Below are 23,948 nucleotides of genomic sequence, written 5' to 3' on the forward strand. Positions count from 1 at the left end.
ATGAGCATCCCTTCCCCCTGGGGGCTTGCAGGAGTCAGGGGAGGAAAAGCATTAAATACTCTGTGCAGAGCAAACTACAAAGTGTTACCTATTAACACTGCTCACATGCAAAAGTCCAAGTTATTGGACATGAGCCAAGCAATCTCCCAGAATGCTTAATAATTCAACAGGCCAGAAATAGCCAGAGTACCTTTACCATTATGTTTAGTTAAAGACCACAGAGATTAGAAAACACATTATCCATCTCAGAGGTGATTCTTTCCATGTTACAAGTCCCTTAACGACCTTTACCATCTCTCCCTCTCCCTCTCTCTCTTTTAATAAGGCTGAGCAAATGGGACTTCATTTTATCCAATTGCCACAGACTAGTGGTATTAATTATTCATGCTCCCACTCTCTCTTTTGTTAAGGCAGTGCATTAGACTAATTTCCCTCCTCACTGCACGAGCTGGGCGAGTCTCAACCTGTGGCCACTGTCCTCAGATAGATGCACTGAGAAGCTGGCCAATTCCTGAGCCCAGGCAGAGGAAGAGAGGAAAAGTTACTGCACTCCCTGAATCAACAGAGGGGATGGGGAACTCTCTTTACTGCTGTCCAAGAACTCAAGAAAGAAGACTAAATGAATTCACAGAGAATTAAAGTCTCTGTAGCCAGAATAGCTAAGCTGTGAGCTTTGTTACATCTTGCAGCTAAGTGAGGTCAAGCGTGGTCGATGTACTCTGGTTGAGATACTTCCAAGGAATGGAAGGAAATGTTGTTGATGGAACTCTTCCATGCATGTCCAATACCCCAGCAGGTGTTGTGGGATCCTGTGTTGCTGGAGATGTCTTTTTTGGATGGAACATTAAAACAACAAATCCCCGAGCACTTGTTATCAAAGAGCCTGTGGTACTTTCAACAAGAGCAGGGGTGCTCAACCCACTGTCCTGGCTGGAGGCCAGCAGACAACTGCTTTGTGGAAGAGCTGGTTTCCTCCTGCAGTCACATTGCTGCCTCTTGTCAAAAGCCACCACACTGTAGGGTTAGTGAGAAGTGAGCTGTCTCAGGATTGGGCAAAGCACTCTCTACAGGCAGTGCATTTAGTCCTTATTTAAATGAAGTACTGAGCAGAAAATCACAAAGATCAGCCAAATGACACACCAAAAATCACACAAAACCTACATCCTTTTCCTGAGTTACACACATTGGGCACATTAGAGAACCACTTTCTCACCACTGCCCAGGATGGAGGGTTCTGTCACTTTAGAGACTGAGGATCAAAATAAAATGCCTCAGCTGCTCGGAGAGGCAGAGGAACAGGCAGCAAGACTGTGTACAGAATCTGCATTTATTTTCAGGCTGTGTCTCCCCCTGCCCATCCCTCTGAGAACCAGCAAAACCAATTCCTGAACACACACAACTATGGCCAAGAATAAAAAGCTTCAAGTCCCCCACGAATAAAAAAAAAGGGATGTGGTTTTTGCTCAGGTCAAACCCAGCCAATCTGAAGGCTTTCTCCACAAGTGGGAAGGGCAGCTCCTGTGCATTTGCAGCAGAAGTCATCACATTAAGTACTGTGTCCAGTTCTTCAGTCCTGTGTCCAGTTCTGGGCTCCTCAATTTAAGAAGGATATTGAGACACTTGAAGGTGTCCAGAGAAGGGCAACAAAGCTGGGGAGGGGTCTGGAGCACAGCCCTGTGAGGAGAGGCTGAGGGAGCTGGGGTTGTTTAGCCTGGAGAAGAGGAGGCTCAGGGGAGACCACCTTGCTGTCTACAACTCCCTGAAGGGAGGTTGGAGCCAGGTGGGGCTTGGTCTCTTCTCCCAGGCAAGCAGCAGCAGAACAAGAGGACACAGTTTCAAGCTGTGCCAGGGGAGGTTTAGGCTGGAGGTGAGGAGAAAGTTCTTCCCAGCAAGAGAGATTGGCCATTGGAATGTGCTGCCCAGGGAGGTGGTGGAGTCCCCATCCCTCGAGGTGTTCAAGAAAGGCTTGGACATGGCACTTGAAGCCATAGTTTAGTTGTCAGGAGGTGTTGGGTGATAGGTAATAGGTTGGCCTGGATGATTTCTGAGGTCTTCCCCACCCTGGCTGGTCCCATGGTGCTAAGTCCAACACACGGCAGACGCTGCTGCAAGTCGGGATTTTATTACTAAAGGGATGCAGGGGGGTGGTGAATAAAAAGCCTACTTTCAAAGCTGACAAGCCTCAGGGGCACAGCTTCCCAATGCAAATGTACTGAACTGCCTTCTGTAAACATGGCACAGAGCACTGCAACACCAGCAGCAAGCCCTGACTGCCGCTAACAAACGCAAGGTCAGCCGATTGATACTTGCACCCAGAGGTAAGTGTGCTGGCTCCATAAATTCAAAGATGAGCTAAGATTTAAAAGGAGCAGCTGAGGGAGACAGACAGACAATCAAAGGCGGGGGGGGGAAATAAAAGAGAGGAGGAAAAAAAAAAAGAGTAAATCATACACAAAACAGCCAGCTAAAAAAAAAAGGCAGCAGTTAATATACATGAATAATGGATGTTTGATTTAAAAGCAGTTTACTCCAATATGATGTAATTTTTGACTATCAGCCAGAGAGACTATTTTGCAAGTTCTTGCCAGATAGAAGTCATTGTGTAAAGCTGGTAACACAAGTATTTCTCTGAGCCTGTGGAAAAATTGGCTTTCATGCCAGCCTAAAGGTGACTTTCATGCCAGCCTAAAGGCACAGGAGAACTCTGCTTTCACTTGTGCTCAGCTGCACCAAGCTGCCTCGAGTGATGCTTAAAGACCCAGAGGACTGCAAAAATAACGAGATTCTAAAGAGCTTGCAGCAAATGCAGGTGCAAATCCAGCAGCAGATGCAGCAGCAAATGCACCACTGGCTCCTCCAAACATCGACACCTGCTGTAGAAGTTACACATCAAGCTAAAGACTAATGTGGTTTTCCCTTTAAAGTGTTGATCAGACTGGAGTTAAAAAGTAGGACTCCAAGCTGGTAGGAAGAAGAGGAGCCAAGTGTTGTGCAGGCAGGCAGGGAGAAAGCTTCAGCAAGGCAGCTCTGCCAAGGCACCTGCAACCCTCGCTGTTCCAGCACTGGACACTGCCCCAGGCTGAGCTGCCAGTGGCCAGGGCTCTGCCAGCCTCCACGGCTTGTGATGTGGGCAGATGTCTGCTAGGGCCTGGAATGAGGTCACCAGACTTGTATCTGACTGATGTAAGAGTTCAGGTACCCAGAGAAGCAAGGCTACTGTGTTTGCTCACTGAACCACCCACCCCCCAAAACAAAATAAACCCTCCAAACCACATTTTCCCTAAGCTAGGGGCAGGGCAGGGAAAAGGAAGGCAAAACAATTGTTAAAACCAGAATGAATTCTCTTGGGTTCCTAGATGGTCACCTCCAATACTCACACCCTAGCAGCTCCATCTCCAAAACCTGAGACACCTAAGCAGCTGTGCCCAGTTGGAGGTACTCCCATGCAGGTACAATCAGGCAAAAACCAAAGCAGAATGTCATCAGCATTTACCACTTAATAAAAGAGACATTTAAAAAGTTTGTTTAATTTGTAAATGATTTCATTTACAGGTCATTTATAGGTGGAGGAAACTTCAGTTGGATGATTGTTGCTTTTCAGCAAGAGAGGTTGGCCAGCAGGTCGAGAGAGGCGATTCTGCCACTCTGCTCTGCTGAGACCCTACCTGGAGCAGGGCATGCAGCTCTGGAGCCCTCAACACAGGAAGGACATGGACCTGATGGAGCAGGTCCAGAGGAGGGCCACAAAGAAGACTGAGGGGCTGCTGCTACGAGGACAGGCAGAGGGAGCTGGGGTTGTTCAGCCTGGAGAAGAGAAGGCTCCAAGGATACCATAAAGCAACCTTCCAGTACCTGAAGGGAGCTACAAGAAGACTGCAGGGGGACTGTTCCCTGCAGTGATAGGATGAGGGGCAATGGTTTGAAATGAAAGAGGAGGTTCAGGTTGGATGTCAGGAACAAGTTTTGCACCATGAGGGTGGTGGATCACTGAAACAGGTTGCCCAGGGAGGTAACTGAGGCCCCATCCTTGGAGATAATCAAGGTCAGGCTCAACAAGGCTCTGAGCAACCTGATCTTGGGGAGGATGTCCCTGTTCACTGCAGGGGGGTCGCAGTAGATGACCTTTGGAGGTCCTTCCTACCCAAACCACTCTATGATTCTACATAGAATGTAGGCAAGGAAAACTTCTGGTCTCTCTGCTGGGCTGTACTTCTTGCAGTGCCTGATGGCTACAGAGTTGCCCAGTTCAGATCCTCAGAGTTCTGACTCAGTTGCTAACACTCTACAGTCCTGCAGCACCCCAATGAGAACAGTTTGGGCAAGTCTCACTTCCAACCCAGCCAGCAGTGAGACCTGGGCTTCTACTGGTAAAGAAAGCAGGGTTCATGAAGATAATTCATTGAAAACTGGACTATTCACATGGGCCACAGTGCTTAACAAAACTGAAACAACCCCACAGTTCTGAACAAGAAAAATCAGGAGGAAAAGAAGAAATCTGAAGTCTTTGAACCTTGATGAGAACTGGAGATACTCTGACACCAGAAAAGACAATGCAGGCTTAGCAGTTTACAAAGAGGAGGATTTTAGTTAATAGAAGGTGCAAGAAAGATGCAATGGCTTATATAAACAAGATCTGACCTAAATACATCAAGAGAGACTGCAGAGCATGAAACCCAGTCTAAGGGATTGTTTGAAATCTGTTTTTCCCCTACTGTTAGCTCCTAAAACCCATTTCCAGTGGTAAATTCTCCTGGATCCACCCAGATGAGCAAGCAGTTGATCATCAAATGCAGGAGCCAAACAAGGCAGTATTTCAGTGGCTATGAGAAGAGACAGGTGATGTTGAACCCCATTCATCAAGTACAAGCCGATCAACAGCTCAGAACAGATGACAAAGTGACAGCACAACAAACAGCTCCCTGGATATGATCTCAATATATCCAGCCTTCTATTTCTGAGCTCACAGAATGCTGGAATGGTTAAGGGTTTGAAGGGACCTCCAGAGATCATGCAGTCCAATTCCCCTGCAGGATCTCCTAGGGCAGGTCACACAGGAACACATCCAGAGGCATCCTGAGTCTCCAGAGAAGGAGACTCCACAACCTCTGGGCAGCCTGTCCAGAGCTCCAGCACCCTCACACCAAAGAAGTTTCTCCTCATGTTGGGGTGGAACTTCCTGGGTTGCAGTTTGTATCTGTTGCCCCTTGTACTATCCCAGGTCACTTTTGTGCAGGTGGAGGCTCTAAAATCATCACTATCCTCCCTTCAGCCCTCTTTCCCACTGACCTCTCCCTGAACTAAGGTTTAAGTTTGTGTACAAAGCAACCAAAACCACAGAGAGAATCTGAATTGCCCCTTCAAGTGAAGCTCTTCAGCTGGACAAAATGAAAACCAAATTCTCTTGCCTGCCACATGAAGTTTCTTTGGTGGAAGAAAGGCTAACATCCTCCCAGGCTTGACTACCTTCCATCATGCTGGATGTGTTAAAAACATCTCAACTCTGTCCCACAGACAGAAGAAAGGTGGATCTAGGATTGCTTTGGTGTGTTGGGTTTTTATTCCAGAGAATAAAGTATCTAAGAATTTCCTAGAAATAACCCAGAAGCAGGAGAGAGCTCAGCTGAAGCTCCAATGGGAGACCAGGCTGAGATGAAAGCAGAGAGTCCATTGAAGGAAGCTTTTAAGTACACCAGCTTGAGAAAAGCTTCAGTCAGATCCTGCAGCTGGGGATGCAATTGCATCAGAAATCATGGAAGCATGGCATGGTTTGGGTTGGAAGGCCCTTTAAGGGCCATCTAGTCCAACCACCTTGCATTCAGCAGGGACATCTTCAACTCAGCTGCTCAAAGCCCCAGTCAGCCTCCTCTAGAATGCTGAACCTCATGAGGGTCTCACACTTTTCAAGGCTGCCAAGGCCCTACAGATGGGTCCCATCCCTCCAGCAGGTTGTCTGCTTGTGAGGAGCATAAGCAGCCAGCGCAGAGCCCCTCACGGTGGCCTGAGGCCTCTCGTTACCATCACATGCTGCAGTGATTCACTTCCAGTGTGATGTCAGCTGCTGCACCAACCCCAAGCAAGCCTCCTTGTCAAGAGCAGCCTGGCCTGCAGGTCCACCTCCTCGCCGGGATGTGAGCTGACGCTCTGCCTGGTGCAAGCTGCCATCGGATGCCAGGGTTCAGGGACTAGGGAATTTCCTTAGCTCCTTTCAGTTCCTCTGTCCTTTCACCACCAAGGAAATGCCCCTGAAAGGGGCAGTTCTAACCTCTCACCTCTGCAGGTGAAAGAACTGGAGCAGGGCAGAAAAAGAATTGGTAAAAGCAGCCTGGCCTCGCAGCACCTCTCAGCCCTAGAGGTACTCCTTGTGGCCTCGGCGTTTTCCCAGGCGCTGTGGGTTTGTTTTAAGGGGAAATTCGATGCCACAGGTTGCACTGATGCTTAACCCAGAGGCAGCCCCAGACCACGTTTCCTCTTCCAGTCACTTGACAGAAGAAAAGGATGCACTTGCAAACCGCAGCTCCGGGCGCTCAGCTCCTGCCTCCCTCTCTCCACCTTGCTTGAAGCCCAAAAGTATTCACCACAAAACCGGAAGAAAACCAGGGAGGGCAAAAGTATAGGCAGCAAAGGGAGAGAGGCTCCCCAGAAGGCATCTGGTCCCTGCAGACTGTGGTTCCTGCTCTGCAGAGAGGCTTTACCAGGAGCAGGCTGCTGCCATCGGCCGTGGGAGATCTCAGGTAGGATTCTGTGTCCTCCCAAATCCACATCTGTCTCTGCTACCTGCTGCTTGGGTCTGTGTGGTGGGTTGAAACTGTGCTCCCCCCAGCAGAAAACTGCCAGACCAGCTCAGCTGAAAGCAAATGAAGCTATGCTGATAGGCAAAACTACACTCTCAAATATGGAATGCACTGAATGGGTTGGACACGATGATCTTGAAGGTCTCTTCCAACCTGGTTTATTCTATGTATATAGAACAAGAGGACCAGAACAAGAGGACACAGTCTCAAGCTGTGCCAGGGGAGGTTTAGGCTGGGTGTTAGGAAGAAGTTCTTCCCAGCAAGAGAGATTGGCCATTGGAATGTGCTGCCCAGGGAGGTGGTGAAGACACCATCCCTGGAGGTGTTCAAGAAAGGCTTGGATGTGGTACTTGAAGCCATGGTTTAGTTGATTAGATGGTGCTGGGTGATAGGTTGGACTGGATGATCTCAAAGGTCTTTTCCAACCTGGTTAATTCTATTCTAAACCACACAATTTTTACATAGGTATGCAATTTATAAACCAGACAAGAACCCTCCACCCCAGGACCAAACCACAGGGTTACCAACAGCTTCCCCCTCTCTGCTCCCTTCCCTCCCCTCCCCCATTATGTGGGATGAGAGAGAACAGAAAAGTAGTCTGTGGGTACTTAACCACAATAGAGAGCAAAGCCAAGTTCAGCAGCAGCTAAGCAAAAGCCAGCTGCTATCTGCCACAGTGAAGGAAGCTGAAAAGAGAAGTTAGTTTTGTACCACTGGCTTTATGTGAGGCACCAGCCCAAGGGGATTATGCAGATCTTATCATGATTTCCCTTTTCACATCCAGTGGTAGTTTATTTACATCCTACTACTTTCAGATCAAGAGTTGTGGAAAATTTTCTAGGCACAGCCTAAAGCTACCACAGCCTGGAAGTCCAAAGGAGCTGTTCCTACAGGCAGAGAAGTTTGGGCAGAGCTGCACGAGAAGCATGCTTCAGCCACCACTCTTCAGTGGGCTTACAAAGCCAGACTGGTTTTGATCTATCCTGCTATGGTGTGCTGATTAAAGCAGCAGATTGTGTCACAGGGGGGGCTTCAAACCTGGGATTACAATTTAGCTTCCCTTAATCCACAGAATCAGAGTGGCAGGTTGGAAGGGACCCCAAGGATCATCTGGTCCAACCTTGCTACATCATAGTCTGCTTGAAATGAGCTGACTCAGCACCCTGTCAAGCTGAGGCTTAAAATGATCCAAGGTAGGGGACTCCACTGCTTCCCCTGGGAGGTGATTCCAATGTCCAACTGTTCTCATGTTGACAGATTCTTTTCTGCAGCCCAATGTTAATCTCCCCAGCAGTAACCTGTCCCCATCACCCCTTGTCTTTTCCATGGGACTCCTTGTACAAAGGGAATCTCCAACCTGCTGGCAGCCACCCTTTAGGGACTGGTCCCTGGTCGTAAGGTCTCCCCTAAGCCTTCACCAGGCTGAGCAAACCCAGCTCTCCCGGCCTCTCTTCACATGGCAGGGCTGCCAGTCCCCTGATCATTCAGGTGGCCCTTTTCTTGACACCTTCCAGCTTGCCCACGTATCTTTTAGCACAGCAGGGACCGAAAGAGTGGCCACAGCATCCCCACCACCCTGACTCTGCTCTCACACAAACCCAAGAAGCATCCTGCTAAGATTGTACATTCACGTGTCCCAGGCTTGACACACTGCTCAGGATGTCCTCATTCATGGAGGGAGGGATGTTTAGATTTTGGGGCAGCATTTTTAGGGGTGCTTGGGGTCTGAGATGAGGGGCAGAGAATCAAAGTAAGGATAATCCCTTGCTGCAGCACACTAGAACAACGTTGATAGAAGCATCAGAATATTGCCCTAAAAGGGAGTCTTCCCTCTGCTATCAAAAGCTGAAGGGAAGGGCAGGAAATGGCATGAAGGATGAATCAGTCTTTATTCATATGGTGATTCTGGAGGTATAAACATCTCACTTGAAAACAAACCAGAAGAAACCCAAACTGGTTGGGCTCATTCAGCAACCAAAGGTTTTGACCTTTGACCAGCCTCATCTACCACGTTGAACCTCATGAGGCTCTCCCACTTGTCCAGACTGGCCAAGCCCCTACAGATGGGTCCCATCCCTCCAGCATGTTGAATGCACCACTCAGATTGGTGGCATCCAGAAGGTTGCTGAGGGTGCCTCCATGCCATGGACACATCCATGGGCGAGGGAAAGACAGGAACCAGTACTGCTGCTAGTCGGAACGCTGGAGGGACAACACTGCTCTCCACTTGGCCATGGGGCTGGAACTCAAGACTCCAACTCCTCTTTGCCCTCTTTTCCTATCCCAACCTCCCCCCATGAAGAGCTGGCAGGGGTGGGGCAGGACAATGGAAGCCCCCACATTCCATCTCCTTGGAGACAAACTCAAACAGCCAGACCTGTGTCCACTCAGTACCACTGAGCATGGCACTGCCAGCCACAGCCATGGTGCTGCCACCCTTTGGCCCCTGGGCCACCTCCTTGCCTCGGCTTCTGCAGCCATGCAGCTTCCCCCAGAGCTTCTTCAGCGCCACAGGTAAGGACTGAGTGCGGCCCTGGCAAGGACGCCCTGGGGCCAAATTCACAGCCACTTCCAGTGCACCTCTGCCTGCTCCTGCTCAGCCTCCTTGACCTCCTCTGGCCCCAGCTCAGCCTGGGACTGCCACCAAAGCCTCGTCTCTCTCTTTCAGGATCAGCCAGCCTCTGCCAGGGTCCTGGGCAGCAGCCCCTGCCCTTTCCTGCACCCTGGACATCTCCAAGACTGCTGGCACTCCAGCCACTCCTAGCTGGTAGGACATCCCCAGCACCCCTGGCACCTTACCACTCACCTCCTCCCCACCACCTTCAGCACCTGGGGCTCCCCTCTCTCATCTCCAGCACCCCAGGCACCCCTCTACCCTTGCCACTCCAGCACCTGGGCTCAGCAAGACCCAGCGAGCACAGCTGATGGAGCCTGGCCAAGAACTGCCCAGCAAAGAGGATCTACAGATCCCTTCCCAGCACTCTGGGCACATCTCTCCTGTCTCACCTCCTCAGGAATGGACCTGTCCCTCAGCACAGATGTAGAGATGCACGATGCCAGCGCAATCCACCACGACATCTCCCTGCCCACGGACGTGGAAATGCACCAAGCCACCACATTCCACAACATCTCTCTGCCCACCGACGTGGACATGGAGGATGGCAGCCTTCCACCTGCAGCCCCCTCCCTGCCTGCTATGTGCCCCAGCTGCCAGCACCACACCAGGCTGAGGAAGCGCAGGCTGGACCCGCGCAAGGACCCCTGCCCAGTCCCTGCCCGCAAGCGCAGGGGTCCTGCGGCCACGGCTGGGGCAGGATGGAGGAACTAGGGGGAGGGGTGGGGGGTGGGGGAGGGTGGGATTAGGTCTGTAGCAGGGGTCAGATAGTGTGGGGGAGGAGGGGTGGGGGGTGGGATTGTTGATATTGTTGTGGATGTTGTTGTAGTAGCTTAGATAGAACAGTTTGGGTTGGAAGCGACTTCCCAAGGCTATCCAGGCCAACTGCCCTGCAGCCAGCAGGGACAGATGACCCTTTGGTTTTCCCTTTGCCAATTAAAAGCCATGTTCCAGAACCTGTCTGTGCCTGCATGGGATGTGGAGGGAGGGAAGCACGCCAGGAAATGGCACCAAGGAGCTGCCAAAGCAGTGCTAAGCCCCACACCAGATTCACCCAGCCCCAAGGACACCAAGCTGTGGCCCAGCAGCACCCATGGGGGGTGACTCCCCTGGACCCTGCCCCACCAAACTGAAACTGATTTCACACAAAACCAAGAAGCATCCTCCTAAGACTGTACACTTACCTGTTCCAGGTGTGGCAGTTTATGCTGGGTGCCTCCTGGTGCTGCCACATAAGTTACCCCTCTGGTATTCTGCCCATAAACCCTGCACCCTATCAATCCATCTGCAAAGTCACTCTCTTCTTCTTTCTGCCCTCTCTGCTCCCATGGGAGATGCCTCCCTAGCAGGTAAATGGTGGGGGAGTATCTCAGGGCCTGTTTAGGCCCAATGCCAGCATAAGAAGGTGTGTGTGGGGGGCAGTCTCATACCTGACCAGCCTAGCAGTGGGGGGGTAGGAAGAAAGAGCCCTGAGGGTTTTGGGTACAGCCTCAGGTGGGGGGAAGGGAAGTGTTGTGGTGTGTGTTTCAGTGTGGTGTGACTCTGCAGGCTTTGGGATACCTTTGCCACAGGGCTCTGCAGTTTCTGTAAAACATCAACTGCTTTTCCATTTAGCTTTCCATCACTCTCCAATCCATTTGTGTGTCATTCTTTTGCCTGTCTCAGGGCAACAGAGGACCTGTCCCACCTTAAACCAGGACACCAGGCTTGACACACTGCTCAGGATGTCCAGAGCCAATGGCATCCTGGGGTGCATCAAGAAAAGTGTGGCCAGCAGGGCTAGAGAAGTTTGTCTACCTCTCTACTCTGCCCTGCTGAGACCACACCTGGAATACTGTGTCCAGTTTTGGGCTCCCCAGTTTAAGAAAGACAAAGGACTGCTGGAGAGAATCCCATGGAGAGCCCCAAGGATGATGAGGGGACTTGAGCATCTCCCCTATGAAGAGAGACTAAGACCTCTGGGGCTGAGTTGAGAAGACTGAGAGGGAATCTCTTCAGTGTGTATAAACATCTGAGGGGTGGCTGTCAAGGGGAGGGGGCCAAGCTCTTTTTGGTGGTGCACAAGACAAGAAACAACAGGTTCAAGCTTGAGCATAGAAGATTCCACCTCAAAATGAGGAGAAACTTCTTTACTGTGAGGGGGACAGAGCCCTGGAGCAGGCTGCCCAGAGAGGCTGTGGAGTCTCCTCTGACAAAAACCACCTGGATGCATTCCTGTGCAGACTACTCTGCTTTGGCAGGGGGGGTGGACCCAGTGATTGCTGGAGGTCCCTTCCAACCTCAAATGCACTGTGATACTGTGACTGATGGGTGGATGGATGGATGGATGTTTAGGTTTTGGGGTGGAGTGTTTAGGGGTGTTGGGGCCTTTGTTGAGATGAGGGGCAGAGAATACAAAGTAAGGATGATCCCTTGCTGCAGCTGACTAGAACATTAACAGAAGCACAGACCTAAAAGGGAGTCTTCCCTCTGCTGTCAAAACCTGAAGGGGAGGGCAGGAAATGGGCAGAAGGATGAATCAGTGTTTATTCCTTTGGTGATTCTGAAGGCATAAACATCTCACTTAAACCCAAAAACTATTCAAAAGAATACCTGGTTGGGCTCATTCAGTAGCCAGCCAAAGGTTTTGACCCCAAAGGCTGCCTCATGAGCAGACACATCAAGGCATGTAACAGGCTGGCCATAGACAGAATGGAGAATTTTCACAGGATCCTCTGCTTTCAGGAGGTAGACAATGTCCTCTGCAGCTGCCACTGCCACTGGGTTTCCTGTCACACCTGGTATGACGTGCAGGAAGTTGACCTGAAAAGAGCAGACTTCTGTTACAGCCAAGAAATTCTCTCTGCCATGCCCTGAACTCAGTACAGATACTGCTATGTGCTTCTCAGCCAGCTCCAGCTACCTCACTTACTGACTCATTTCAAACAAGGACCAATTTCTTGCCTGAGCTTTTGCAAGCTTAGCTCCCATGGTGAAATCCAGCTCCCAGTCTTTGGAATGAGCTCATGAGATGGAGGGAGCTTCTCCCCACCTTCTACTCTGCCCTGGTGAGACCTCACCTGGAATACTGCACCCAGGTTTGGGCTCCCCACTTCAAGAGGGACAGGAGAGAGTCCAGTGGAGAGTGTGGTGGTTTCAGGCCATGTCTTTGAAATTTAGTTCCAGATTTTGAGCAGAAAAGCAGAAAAATGTAAATACACCACTGTTGGGTGTGAGAAGGAAAACAAAAGATTATCCTAGACAAATTCATTGCATAAGTATCCAGAAGCTAGTAGCTTCCCCTGGTCCTTGGCCAGGGAGGCCTTTGTGCTGTTTGTTAATTGTAAATACTGTAAGTGCTGTATATTTTGGACATGTGCATTGCATTCCATTGCAGAGGGCAGATTTTGCTTGTAAAAGCAGCTTCATTTGCTCCTAACTGAGTTAGTCTGGCAAAGCTCATGGTGGGGGGAAACTCCAACCCACCACACAGAGCTACCAGGATGATGAAGGGACTGGAGCACTGCCCTGTGAGGGGAGGCTGAGAGCCCTGGGGGTGGTTAGTCTGCAGAGGAGAAGCCTGGGAGGGGATTTAACAAAAGTTTGTAAATCTCTGAGGGCTGGGGGTCAGGAGGGAGGGGACAGGCTCTGCTCAGCTGCACCCTGGAGCAATGGATAGAAACTCCAGCACAGGAGGTGCTGTGAGCCCAGAAAGGTTGTGGAGTCTCCTTCTGTGGAGAGCTTCTGACCCCACTTGGCCATTGTGCTGCTGGGCAAGCTGCTGTGGGTGCCCCTGCTTTAGCAGGGGGGTTTGGGCTGGACAATCTCCAGAGGTTCCCTCCAGCCCTCACCATGCTCCATACTCACCAGCTGTACAGTCAGCTCCCTGCAATGGGACAGAAGCCCCAAGCCTCTTTACTGCTATGTATTTCCTTCCAAACACCGCCAGCACCCTCAGACATAACACAACTCCAGCTTTTGATTTCTAATTAGGAGTCTCCAAACTTCAGTGACAGAAGGTGCAACCTGAAGGAGCTGCAGCACCAGTTACAGCTTCACAAGTGCCACTATTAGCTCGTCTGCAACATCCTGCCTCAGAATTAATCAGGGAGCGCGGATCTGGAATCAGACCTCAGGCTCCAGCTCCATGTGAGAAAACTGCTCTTCAGAATGAGCCAACCTAGCTTAATGTTGACAAAGAAATAATTGCAAACAGCCAACCTCCTGCACCATATGGACTTCCATTCATTTTCACTTGTAGACTGAGCCAGCATTTCACCCTTGCTCTTCAGTGACAAAAAGCTCAGCCACTAACCTGCTCCAAGATCCCAGCCCCTAGCTGACAATGCTGTTACCTAGCTCAGGCAACACCTTTGTAAGAGCCCTCTTACCTCTACCACAAATAAGTGGCAGACCAGGAGAGGAGCTCCTGGAATGAAGATGAGTAGCCTGGAGACTCACCAGTTTCTGGATGTCAAATGATCCTGCAGTTTGCCAGACCCCTTTGTCATTAGGGCTTTCCACTTTGACCTGGAAGCCAGATGCTGTGGCCACCGTGGCACCCTCTGAAGCCAGAGCTAGAGCCTGGACCCTCTGGTTGTGCTGGTAATGATGGATTGGCTCCCGTCCCAGCAGCAGGCTCCAGACACTGATGGTTCCTGGGGACAGAAATCATCACTGTGTGTTAGCTGAGCACTGAACAAAACCCTGCAAGAGCATTTCAAGATATCAGGTTAAAAGAATTCTCCTGGGCTCCATCAAATGCAGTGAGAGCAGCAGGACAGGGAGGGGATTCTGCCCCTCTGGCTCTGCAGCACTGCATCCAGTTCTGGTACCCCCAGCACAAGAAGGACATGGAACTGATGGAGTGAGCCCAGAGGGGGACAAAAAGATGATCAGAGGGCTGGAGAACTTCCCCTATGGGGCTGTTCAGCCTGGAGAATACTCTGGGGAGACAGAGTAGTATTCCAGTACCTGAAGAGAGCTACAGGAGAGCTGAGGAGGGACATGTGACAAGGGGTGAGAGTGACAGGATGAAGGGCAATGGATTGGAGCTTGAGGAGGGCAGATTGAGACTGGAGATAAGGAAGAAATTCTTTCCAGTGAGGGTGGAGGAGACCTTGAGCAGCCTGGGCTAGTGGAAGATGTCCCTGCCCATGGCAGTGGGGCTGGAACTGGATGATCTCTGGGGTCCCTTCCAACCTAAACCATTCTGTGATTCCATGAATAAAGAGAAGAGAGGCTGTAGGACAGGAGAGCAGAGCTTCAGGACACTTACAGCACCTACACAACAGGTTCAGAGAAAACCAGGAAACTGATCTAGTTGGAGGTGTGCCTGCTGACTGCAGGGTGGCTGGACAATGACCTTTGAGGGTCCCTCCCAATCCAGTGCAATCTGTGAACCTGTGAAACCTCCTCTGACACTGGAGACTCTGCAATTCAGTCCTAATTTCTGACTTTCAGGTACCATGGGTGTCTACCTTGAGGAAGGCTGCTTAACTTCTCTTGGATTTCCATGTTTGGAGAAGATGAGACCTAAACAGATACCTGAATTCATAGAATGGTTTGGGTTAGAAGGGACCTCAAAGATCATCTAATCTCAACCCCCTGCCATGGGCAGGGACACCTTCCACCAGCCCAGGTTGCTCAAGGCCTCATCCAACCTAACCTTGAACACCTGCAGGGAGAGGGCATCCACAACCTCCCTGGGCAACCTGTGCCAGTGTCTCACCACCCTCACTGGAAAGAATTTCTTCCTGATCTCCAGTCTCAATCTGCCCTCCCCAAGCTTCAATCCATTGCCCCTTGTCCTGCCACAACAAGCCCTTGTGGAACAAATTCTTTTCCATCATATACTTGCCCTCAACTTCCATACAAAACAGGGAGGCAGATCCCACATTCAAATTTGAGTCACTCTGCTGCATACTGCAAAGCTTCCAAGGGAGGAATCTGAGGCTCTGTACAGGCAGCCATCAGAGCAGGGCTTTTAATCCTCTTTCCTACAGTTTACAACCAGCAGCAAAGCTCTGGAAAAGCCAGAAGAGTTCAAAAAGCTAAAGAAGGGAACCCAGGAGTCCAAGTCAAAAGCCCAAACATTTGCACTTTTTGCTGGCACAGAGCAGTGATTCTGTCTTTAAAGGCATGCTACATGAAAGCAATCATCTGAACAAGAGCAACCTGAAGCAATCAGGAGGGTACTGAAGAACAGAAGGGACAGAGGGAATTGGGAGACTTCTGGGCCTCCTCTGCACTGAATTAACAGAGAAGCAATCTTCAGCCCTGACAGGCAGGGCTGGAGAAGCCTTCCTTCTACATGAGCATGGCCATTAATGATGAAATGATTAATGGTAGCTCTTCCTTCAGAAGGAGACATAAAAGCTCTGACAGCCAGCTGCGGACGGGCACCAATGCCAGTCTGCAAACACTCCTCCCGCGTCCCAGAGGAGGTGAAGCAAGAGTGTGGTAATGAAACTGCACAGAGTGAAATGGTATCTAAATGAGTTTAAATTGATTTATGTTTGCTTTTGTAAAGATTATTTGGTATCTGGAAAGTGCTGCCCCTGTGAAATAATGCAGATAATCCTTAAGATCCCTGTCTAATGGCACTCCCACTGCATATTTATACTCCTCGCCCTGGGAATGAGGGCCATAATGGGGACCATTTTTGTTTTATTAGGGATGCATATTTAAATTAATCTCCTATTTGCCTAAACAATTAGCTGCCTCTGGTTTGTTTACACAAAGCCAAAACTGCAATTAGGCTTCCATCAAAAAGATAAGGCCCAGCTAAAACTGTCCCGGTGGAGTCGTAAGGGCTTAGAGCAGAACTTCCCCAAATTACTTCTTAGCATAATGGTAATTATGCTAATTGCTTGAAAGGTAAATAACTGCTAAACTGGTTTTGACAAACAGAATGCCAGCTTGCATCACACACACTCAGGCTGCAAACCAGTTAACAGATACAAATGGACAGCTCAGGCTACCGCCGCCTCCCCAGCCCGCTCTGCCCCACACGGAGCCTGGGCAGCAGCACTTGGGAGCCTTCACAGCGAGTCCTTGGCTCCAAACACACACAAAGGGAATGGGTGAAGCCCCACCTCCAGGACAGCTGGGTTAAACAAGGAAAGCAACCAACAGCAATGAGAGAAGATGGAGTGCCATCAGATCACGGATGTTAGAACTGGACACTGTCATCAGAGGATGACTGTTGCTGCCGAGCTCCTCCTGCAGGCAGGGCTACCTTCCCTCTTGTGTGTTTCTCAGCACATCTATCCCCTGTGTGAAGGGGAGGAGGAAGCTGATGTGCTTTCAGTGAAGTCTTGTTAACACATCTCTGTGGGAAGCATTCCCCTGATTTTAACAGAGTGTATTCATAGGATCACAGAACTCTTTGGTTTGAAAAAGTCCTCTAAGAGAATTGAGTCCAACCATCAACCCAACCCCCCCATGGCCATCAAACCATGTCCCAGAGTGCTATTGCCACAGCTTTCTTGAACAGCTCCAGGGATGGGGACTCCACCTGGGCAGCCTCTTCCAATCCCTGACCACTCTTGCAGCAAAGACATTTTTCCTGATCTCCAACCTAACCCTCCCCTGGCACAATTCCAGGCCATGTCCTCTCCTTCTAGCACCTGATCCTAGGGAGAAGAGACCAACCCCCACCTCACTCCAACCTCCTTTCAGGCACTGTAGAGAGCAATGAGGACGCCCCACAGCCTCCTCTTCTCCAGACTAAACCACCCCAGTTCCCTCATCTGCTCCTCACCAGCTCTGCTCTCCAGACCCTTCCCCAGCTTTGTTGCCCTTCTCTGCACACACAACCCAGCACCTCAATGCCCTTCTTGAAGTGAGTGGCCCAAAACTGTACCCAGTGTTCAAGCTGTGGCCTCACCAGTGCCCAGTACAGGCAGACAATCACTTCCCTATTCCTGCTGGCCACACTATTGCTGATGCAGGCCAGGATCTTGTTGGCCTTCTTGGCCACCTGGGCACACTGCATTCATTTATGAAAGCTCTGCAAAAAATATTCAAGTCCCAGAACCCTTCTCTGACCACACAAGCAAACTGGGGAACCCACTGCTCAGATCTCTGCTCTCCAATGCTGGGCAACAAAGCTACAGTTCCTGTTCCTGCCTCTGGAACACCACAGAAAGAGAAGGCAGTAAAAATGGCTCATGGAAGAGTGGAATCAGTTTGAGTCTGGGGATTTATTATTTGTTTTTAACAGATGTTCCACAGCAAAATGTGTCCAAAATAACTGGGGAAAAAAAAAATGATCAGGCAAACATAGCACTTGCAACACCTGATGCACAACATGGTGTGAAAACATCCCTGGTAACATTAAACATCCCTGGTAAGTGACTTGTAAGGGCACAAGTTGACATCTGTTTAATGAAGGAGTGTGATGTAAGGAGGAAAAAACAACATCCAAAGGAAGAAAAAAAGGAGATCCAAAGGAAGGCAAAGAGCAAGAGAAACACCATTTTCTCTCAGGATGAACAAAGAGCTGCTTGCAAAGGGATTGTTTGTCTCCTTTGCTTCTCCCTTCCTCCCAAAGAGTGCCCAGTGCTGTCTGTACATCAAACACTCCACTGTATTTGTCAAGAGGTAAAGCTACTACTAGGTGTTAAAGTGCTACTGAAAACACTCTGTGCTCTCTGTTCCACTGCAGAAACAGCACAATGCCTTTATTAGCATGCAAGCCTTTGCCCCAGTCAATCATGTTTGTGTAAGAGGATGAAGCAGCAAGCCACCATGACAGTTCAAGTAATTAGTATGGCACCATAAAAAACCATTGGGTGTAAGATTTACCAGTGCAGATGAGATCACTGCTTTAGGCAGGCTATCTGCCTGCCTCCAGCAGTGCCCAGGACTTCATCTCCAAAGCAGCATCTTTGCTAAGGTGAAGGTTAAGGTTGCAAGCCTCCAAGTGCCTTGGCTGGGTAGGGGTTCTTGGGGTGGGGGGTTTTGTTTTGTTTCTTTTTGAATGCTGCAAAGTGATCACATCAGAACTAGCAGCAGTATTTCCACAGCAGGCCACAATCTTGCACCACAGCTGTGATCATTCCAGTTGAATTCTAACTCCTCAAAGCCATTCAGACTTCAGAGCTTTGCTTCCATTTCATCTTGGCTCAAGGAAATGAGTTAAGTGCAAGGAGCTGATGAAGCTGGTACAATTGCTGACACTTGGCATTACAGTCACTGTGCCAGTCTTGCTGTTTAGCACTTCAGCTCAGATTGCACAAAGAACTCAGCTTTGTAACTGCCAACCCAACAGGTCTGCAACTTTCAGCCCAACGGGTCTGTAAACTTCCAACCCAACATATGGTGAAGGGTCTGGAGAGCAGGGCTGGTGAGGAGCAGCTGAGGGAACTGGGGTGGTTTAGTCTGGAGAAGAGGAGGCTGAGGGGAGACCTCACTGCTCTCTACAACTCCCTGAAAGGAGGTTGGAGTGAGGTGGGGGTTGGTCTCTTCTCCATAGGATCAGGTGCTAGAAGGAGAGGACATGGCCTGGAATTGTGCCAGGGGAGGTCTAGGTTGGAGATGAGGAAAAAGGTCTTTGCTGCAGGAGTGCTCAGGGATTGGAAGAGGCTGCCCAGGGAGGTGGTGGAAGCCCCATCCCTGGATGTGTTCAAGAAACCTGTGGCCATGGCATCCTGGGACATGGTTTAATAGCCATGGTGGTGCTAGCTTGATGATCACCAAAACAATTCTGTGATTCCATGATTCTGTATCATTGAAAAGTGGCCTGAGGAAAGGTCCATTCATTGTTATCCACTCCAGCCTGGGAGGTATTTGGGTAACATTGACCTCTGGGTCTGTTGAGCCTTACGCAGAGCACCGATGATGATGCCTGCACTCCAGTTTCAGTGAGCATCACACCTCTGCAGCAGAGGAGAACGGCTGGAAGCTGTCAGTCCCTGTCACTAGTCCATTCCTCTTTGCAGCTGGGAGCACAGAAGACATCCTGCAAAAGCAGCTGGTTTTACATCTGTTTGCACATCAGTTTCTCTCTGGTGTAAAAGGCAACACTTTTGCCACAAAAACAATGATCTCTTTGCCTATAAAGTGCTGGAATGCTCTAACAGGGAAAGGCCAAAACAGAAGTGAAGACTGCTCACCCACACCTGTAAACATTACAGTAGCTGTGTCTGGTAATCCAGCACCTCACAGCTCCTCTATGAGCTAGCCACAGCAGAGGCCAGCTGCACACTCATGCTACTGCCAGCTGCAAGCTTCTCTGGGCTAAGGGGAGGGAGGGCTGTGCTGTGGTGTGCTTCAGCTCCTCCACGGTAAGACAAGGTGACCAGCAGCTGCAGTGAGCCTCAGCAAAGATGTGAAACAATCTCCATGTGCACTAGCTGCAAAAAAACCAATGACAAGACTTGGTGCATGCCTGAGCAGGCAGTCTGGACATGCTCATGGTTTCCATGCTCATTTGCTTCAGCTTCTAAACACAACTGCATGGGAAGGTCAGAAGCTGCTTAATTCACATCACCTACATGATGGTTTTCCTGATTGAGAGCTGCAGGTTTGCCACTCCTCTCTTGGTTTAAACAAAACACTTCTCTGTCACCTGCTGAAAACACTTACTCATGGATTCACAGAATGGTTTGGGTTAGAAGAGACCTCAAAGATCATCTGCTTCCAACCCCCCTGCCATGGGCAGGAACACCTTCCACCAGCCCAGGCTGCTCAAGGCCTCATCCAGCCTGGCCTTGAATACCTCCAGGGAGGGAGCATCCACAACCTCCCAGGCCAACCTGTTCCAGTGCCTCCCCACCCTCACTGTCAAGAATTTCTCTTAATCTCCAGTCTCAATCTGCCTTCCCCAAGCTTCAATCCATTCCCTGTTTTCTTCCATGTGTTTTTTTAACTCCAAGCTGGGGTCATTGCTTTGTCAAGATTTTCAGATCCCATCAAACTTCTAAGTGGTACAAACAGCAGCTGTACAACACAGGGTGAAAATGAACACCAGCCTGAAGTCTCAAAACTTCTTACCTCAAATTCGGAGTTTCTCCCCAAAACATTTCTAAGTGGAGGGAACACCACTACCCAGAAAGCTGAACCTCAGCTGGTGCTGGGTGTTTATGGGCTGAAACATGGCATGTTCTCTTCACTGCAGTGCTGTTCCTCAGCTTTCAGCCAGTGCAGCAAACTACTCACCATACCATACTGAACAGCGAGAGATCAGACCTCAGCCAGAAGAGCTGTGCCTCTACACCACCATTACCACATCAGCTTCCACCAAGAACTGAGCTCTACCACTCCTCTTAGAGAGACCAAATGATCCCCTCTCTGGGGAGTCCCTCAGAGAAGGCACACAGCAGAAAGCCTGTATTTTGTCCCTGACTTAGGGACTCTGGAGGCGGTGTTCTCGGACCGGGACATGCAGTCACACACCACTGACCCAAACCAAGGATGCTGCACCCACAGCCACCTGTATGGATCTGATGGGAAGAAATCCACCACCATCTGCCACATGCAGTTGTCTTCTGAAACTTTTCCCTTTGTTGCAGCCAGCCCAGTTCCCAGCTTTTGCCACCTTACAGCATGTCCTGGCACAGAGGGGAAGGCACCAAACTCACGACTCCATCTCTGTCTTTGCAAAGAGGGCACAGAAGGGACAATGCCCACAAGCAGCTTTAAGGGCATCAGAATGGACAAGACAGCAGATTTCCAGTCCCAGAAAGTAGTGCTGCCAAAATTCCCTTCCTGGAGCCTGCCAACAAGCAAGAGCACTTCTGCTCCCTGCAGAAACCACCTCCCTTCGCTCCGGGTTGCTACTCCGCAACTCGGGAAGTGCCACCGACTCCTCCTGAAGGGTCTCAAAGCATTACTCTGAAGTGCAGAAGCACAGCACCTCCTCCCCATGCCTACAGGAGTAGGAAGCATGGCATTTAAAAAAAAAAGAAGAGAGCAAAGGCTGTTCTCTCGTTGGAGCACATTGTTTGCAAGTCAAACCGCGAGGCTCTGGAGGGCCGGGGGGAGAGTGATGGCTAAAGTAGACCGCTGTTTCCCAAAAGCTGTGGCTCATAGCCAAAGCCAGGCAAGCATGGAGCAGATGGAGTCCTGGCAAGGCCTCTCCTGTCCCTGCATTAGCAGCATCTGCTCATTACCCAGAACCCTCGCCTGCTTTATCTAATGCTCCAGGAAAAGCATTTTGATTTGATTCATTTCAGTTCGGTAACGTGCAACACAATTAGTGGTAAAATCAAACTGGAAGGCTGCCAGTGCTGACAATAGGAAACAAGGCAGAAGAAATATGAGGCCAGTGGGTTGGAATTCAAAAATCACAACTGTGGCTCGAGTTGCCAAGTCCCCTTGCCCCAGGTGTACATCCAGTGCCCCCACTGAGCACTGGCATGGGCAGAGGGAACTTCATTTTCTCCTCACGCCTCTCTCTCTCTCATTTACCTCTCCTTGCAGCTTGTCTCCCAGAGGCTGGCGCCGTCAGCAACATTCACCAGCAGCCACAATTCAATTTCTCCTTTAGTGCTGTGGTGGAGTTACAATTCACTCTGGATGCAGGCATCCCAGCTCAGACAAATCTTTCTCCTCGCTATATTTCATCTGCCTGGGGAAGCGTTCGCGGGCAGCGCTGCGAGGCAGGCGCGGCGCGAGCAGGCTCTGCCTGCGAGCTCTTCCCTCTGATCGGCTGCCAAGGACATCGCTGCGTGAGCTCTGTTGAACTGGGAGAAACTGATGTTATCTGAACCAGTCTGCTAGCCAGGGATTCGACAGAGAAGTCTAGACTCTTTGCCTGACAGCACCACCTCCAACACTAGCAGATGGTTTCTCTGTGTTAGTCAAACTTACAAACAAAGAGAAAAAGGGAGCTGGAAAAGTACAACAAAGAACAACCAAACACATTCCCCTCAAAGTCAGCCTCTCCCTCCCCCAGCTGAAAACCACTCTCTCCACCAAACTGTAAATAGGTGCTTTCAGATTCCAGTTAGTAAACACTTCTAAAAAATCACTCTTTGCAATTCCCTGTTCACACAGAAACTAATCTGTCCTGACCAGGCTCCTCGAACCAGAGCCCCTGCCACATCACAGAGCCCGGCACAATTCCCACCCAGAAGAAGGAAAGACACCGAGCTGTATGCAAAGCACTTCAGTCAGAGCACACCCAGGACTGACAACAAGGAGTATGGCAGAACAAACCCCTAGACTAATTATTAGATTAGTCAGTGGGAGACTAGAAAACAAACAAAGGACCCTCTGCTTCTCATTCTTTGGCACACTGGACAGAGAGCCAACACTTCAGACTATCACTGTGATAGAATTTCCTCTGACAGCAGTAAATAAATAATATTCATGAGCATTCTGCAAGACCAGACTTGCTGCTGTCAGAAAATGTTGCCTGTCAACAATTTTTAGCCACAGAAAACCATTCTGCTCTGATCCAGGCCAAAACCCAAACAACTAAGGACGCTAATCATCTTTGAACACTTGTTTTCACACAGAAAGCATTTCATTTCCTTCTAAAGAAGGTCTCTTCCAACCTGGTTTATCCTATCCTATCCTATCCTATCCTATCCTATCCTATCCTATCCTACCCTATCCTATCCTATCCTATCCTATCCTATCCTATCCCATCCCATCCCAAACCCATTCTGGATTGGAGACTTTGCTTGGGTTGCCCATCCTGGGGGTTGTTTTCATGTGCAGAAAGACCAAGCTCAACAGCAGTATGTGAGCAAGCCTCCCTAACCTTCAAGCATTCCTAATTCATACCTGAGCAGAGGGTTTGAGGTGTCAAAGCAAACACTTCAAAGATGACAGGAGCCAAGCTCTGCCTCAGCAACTCAGCCTAGGGTCCCAGCTGGCCAGCACTGCCCTGCCCTGGCTTTTTAATTGCTGTTCCCATGCCCAGCAAACCTAGGGGTTGGTCTCTGGCTCTTGTTGCCCCTTGTATAAATATCCAAGTACATATAAAACACCTAACTGTGGTTAGGCCTGCAGAAGAGAAGGCTTTGGGGAGACCTTACAGCAGCCTTCCAGTACCTGAAAGAGGCTACAGGAGAGCTGGGGAGGGACTTTTTATAAGAGCTTGTAGTGATAGGCTAAGGGGCAATAGATTGAAAGTAGAGCAGAGTAGATTTAGACTGGACATTAAGAAAAATTCTTTAATATTAGGGTGGTGAGACACTGGAATGGGCTGGCCAGAGCAGCTGTGGATGCCTCATTCATGGTTTAAGACCAGGCTGGATGAGGCTTTGAGCAACCTGGTCTAATAGAGCTGTCACTGCCCATGGCAGGGGGGGTGGGACTAGATGATCTTTAAGGTCCCTTCCAACTCAAGCCCATGGCAGGGGGGTTGGAACTAGATGATCTTTAAGGTCCTTTCCAACTCAAGCCCATGGCAAGGGGGTTGGAACTAGATGATCTTTAAGGTCCCCTTCACCTCAGGCCCATGGCAAGGGGGTTGGAACTAGATGATCTTTAAGGTCCTTTCCAACTCCAGCCCATAGCAAGGGGGCTGGAACTAGATGATCTTTAAGGTCCCTTCCAACCCAAGCCATTCTGTGATTCTATGATATGTTTCAATCATCTAGGTA

At 49.9% G+C, this 23,948-nt stretch overlaps 1 protein-coding gene across 1 annotated transcript in view; it reads right to left on the reverse strand.

Moving 5' to 3' along the window:
* FBXW8 (F-box and WD repeat domain containing 8) overlaps window positions 1–23,948 on the reverse strand; it is a 69,861-nt gene that overhangs the window by 14,909 nt on the left and 31,004 nt on the right. Inside the window, exons 6-7 of the mRNA XM_009909754.2 lie at window positions 13,846–14,042; window positions 11,998–12,207 (exon numbers count right to left, since the gene is read on the reverse strand). Of these exons, the coding sequence (XP_009908056.2) occupies window positions 11,998–12,207; window positions 13,846–14,042 (407 nt within the window). The remainder of the gene's footprint in view (window positions 1–11,997; window positions 12,208–13,845; window positions 14,043–23,948) is intronic.

The sequence above is a fragment of the Dryobates pubescens genome, chromosome 25 (assembly GCF_014839835.1).
Source record: "Dryobates pubescens isolate bDryPub1 chromosome 25, bDryPub1.pri, whole genome shotgun sequence".
NCBI classification, from domain to species: domain Eukaryota; kingdom Metazoa; phylum Chordata; class Aves; order Piciformes; family Picidae; genus Dryobates; species Dryobates pubescens.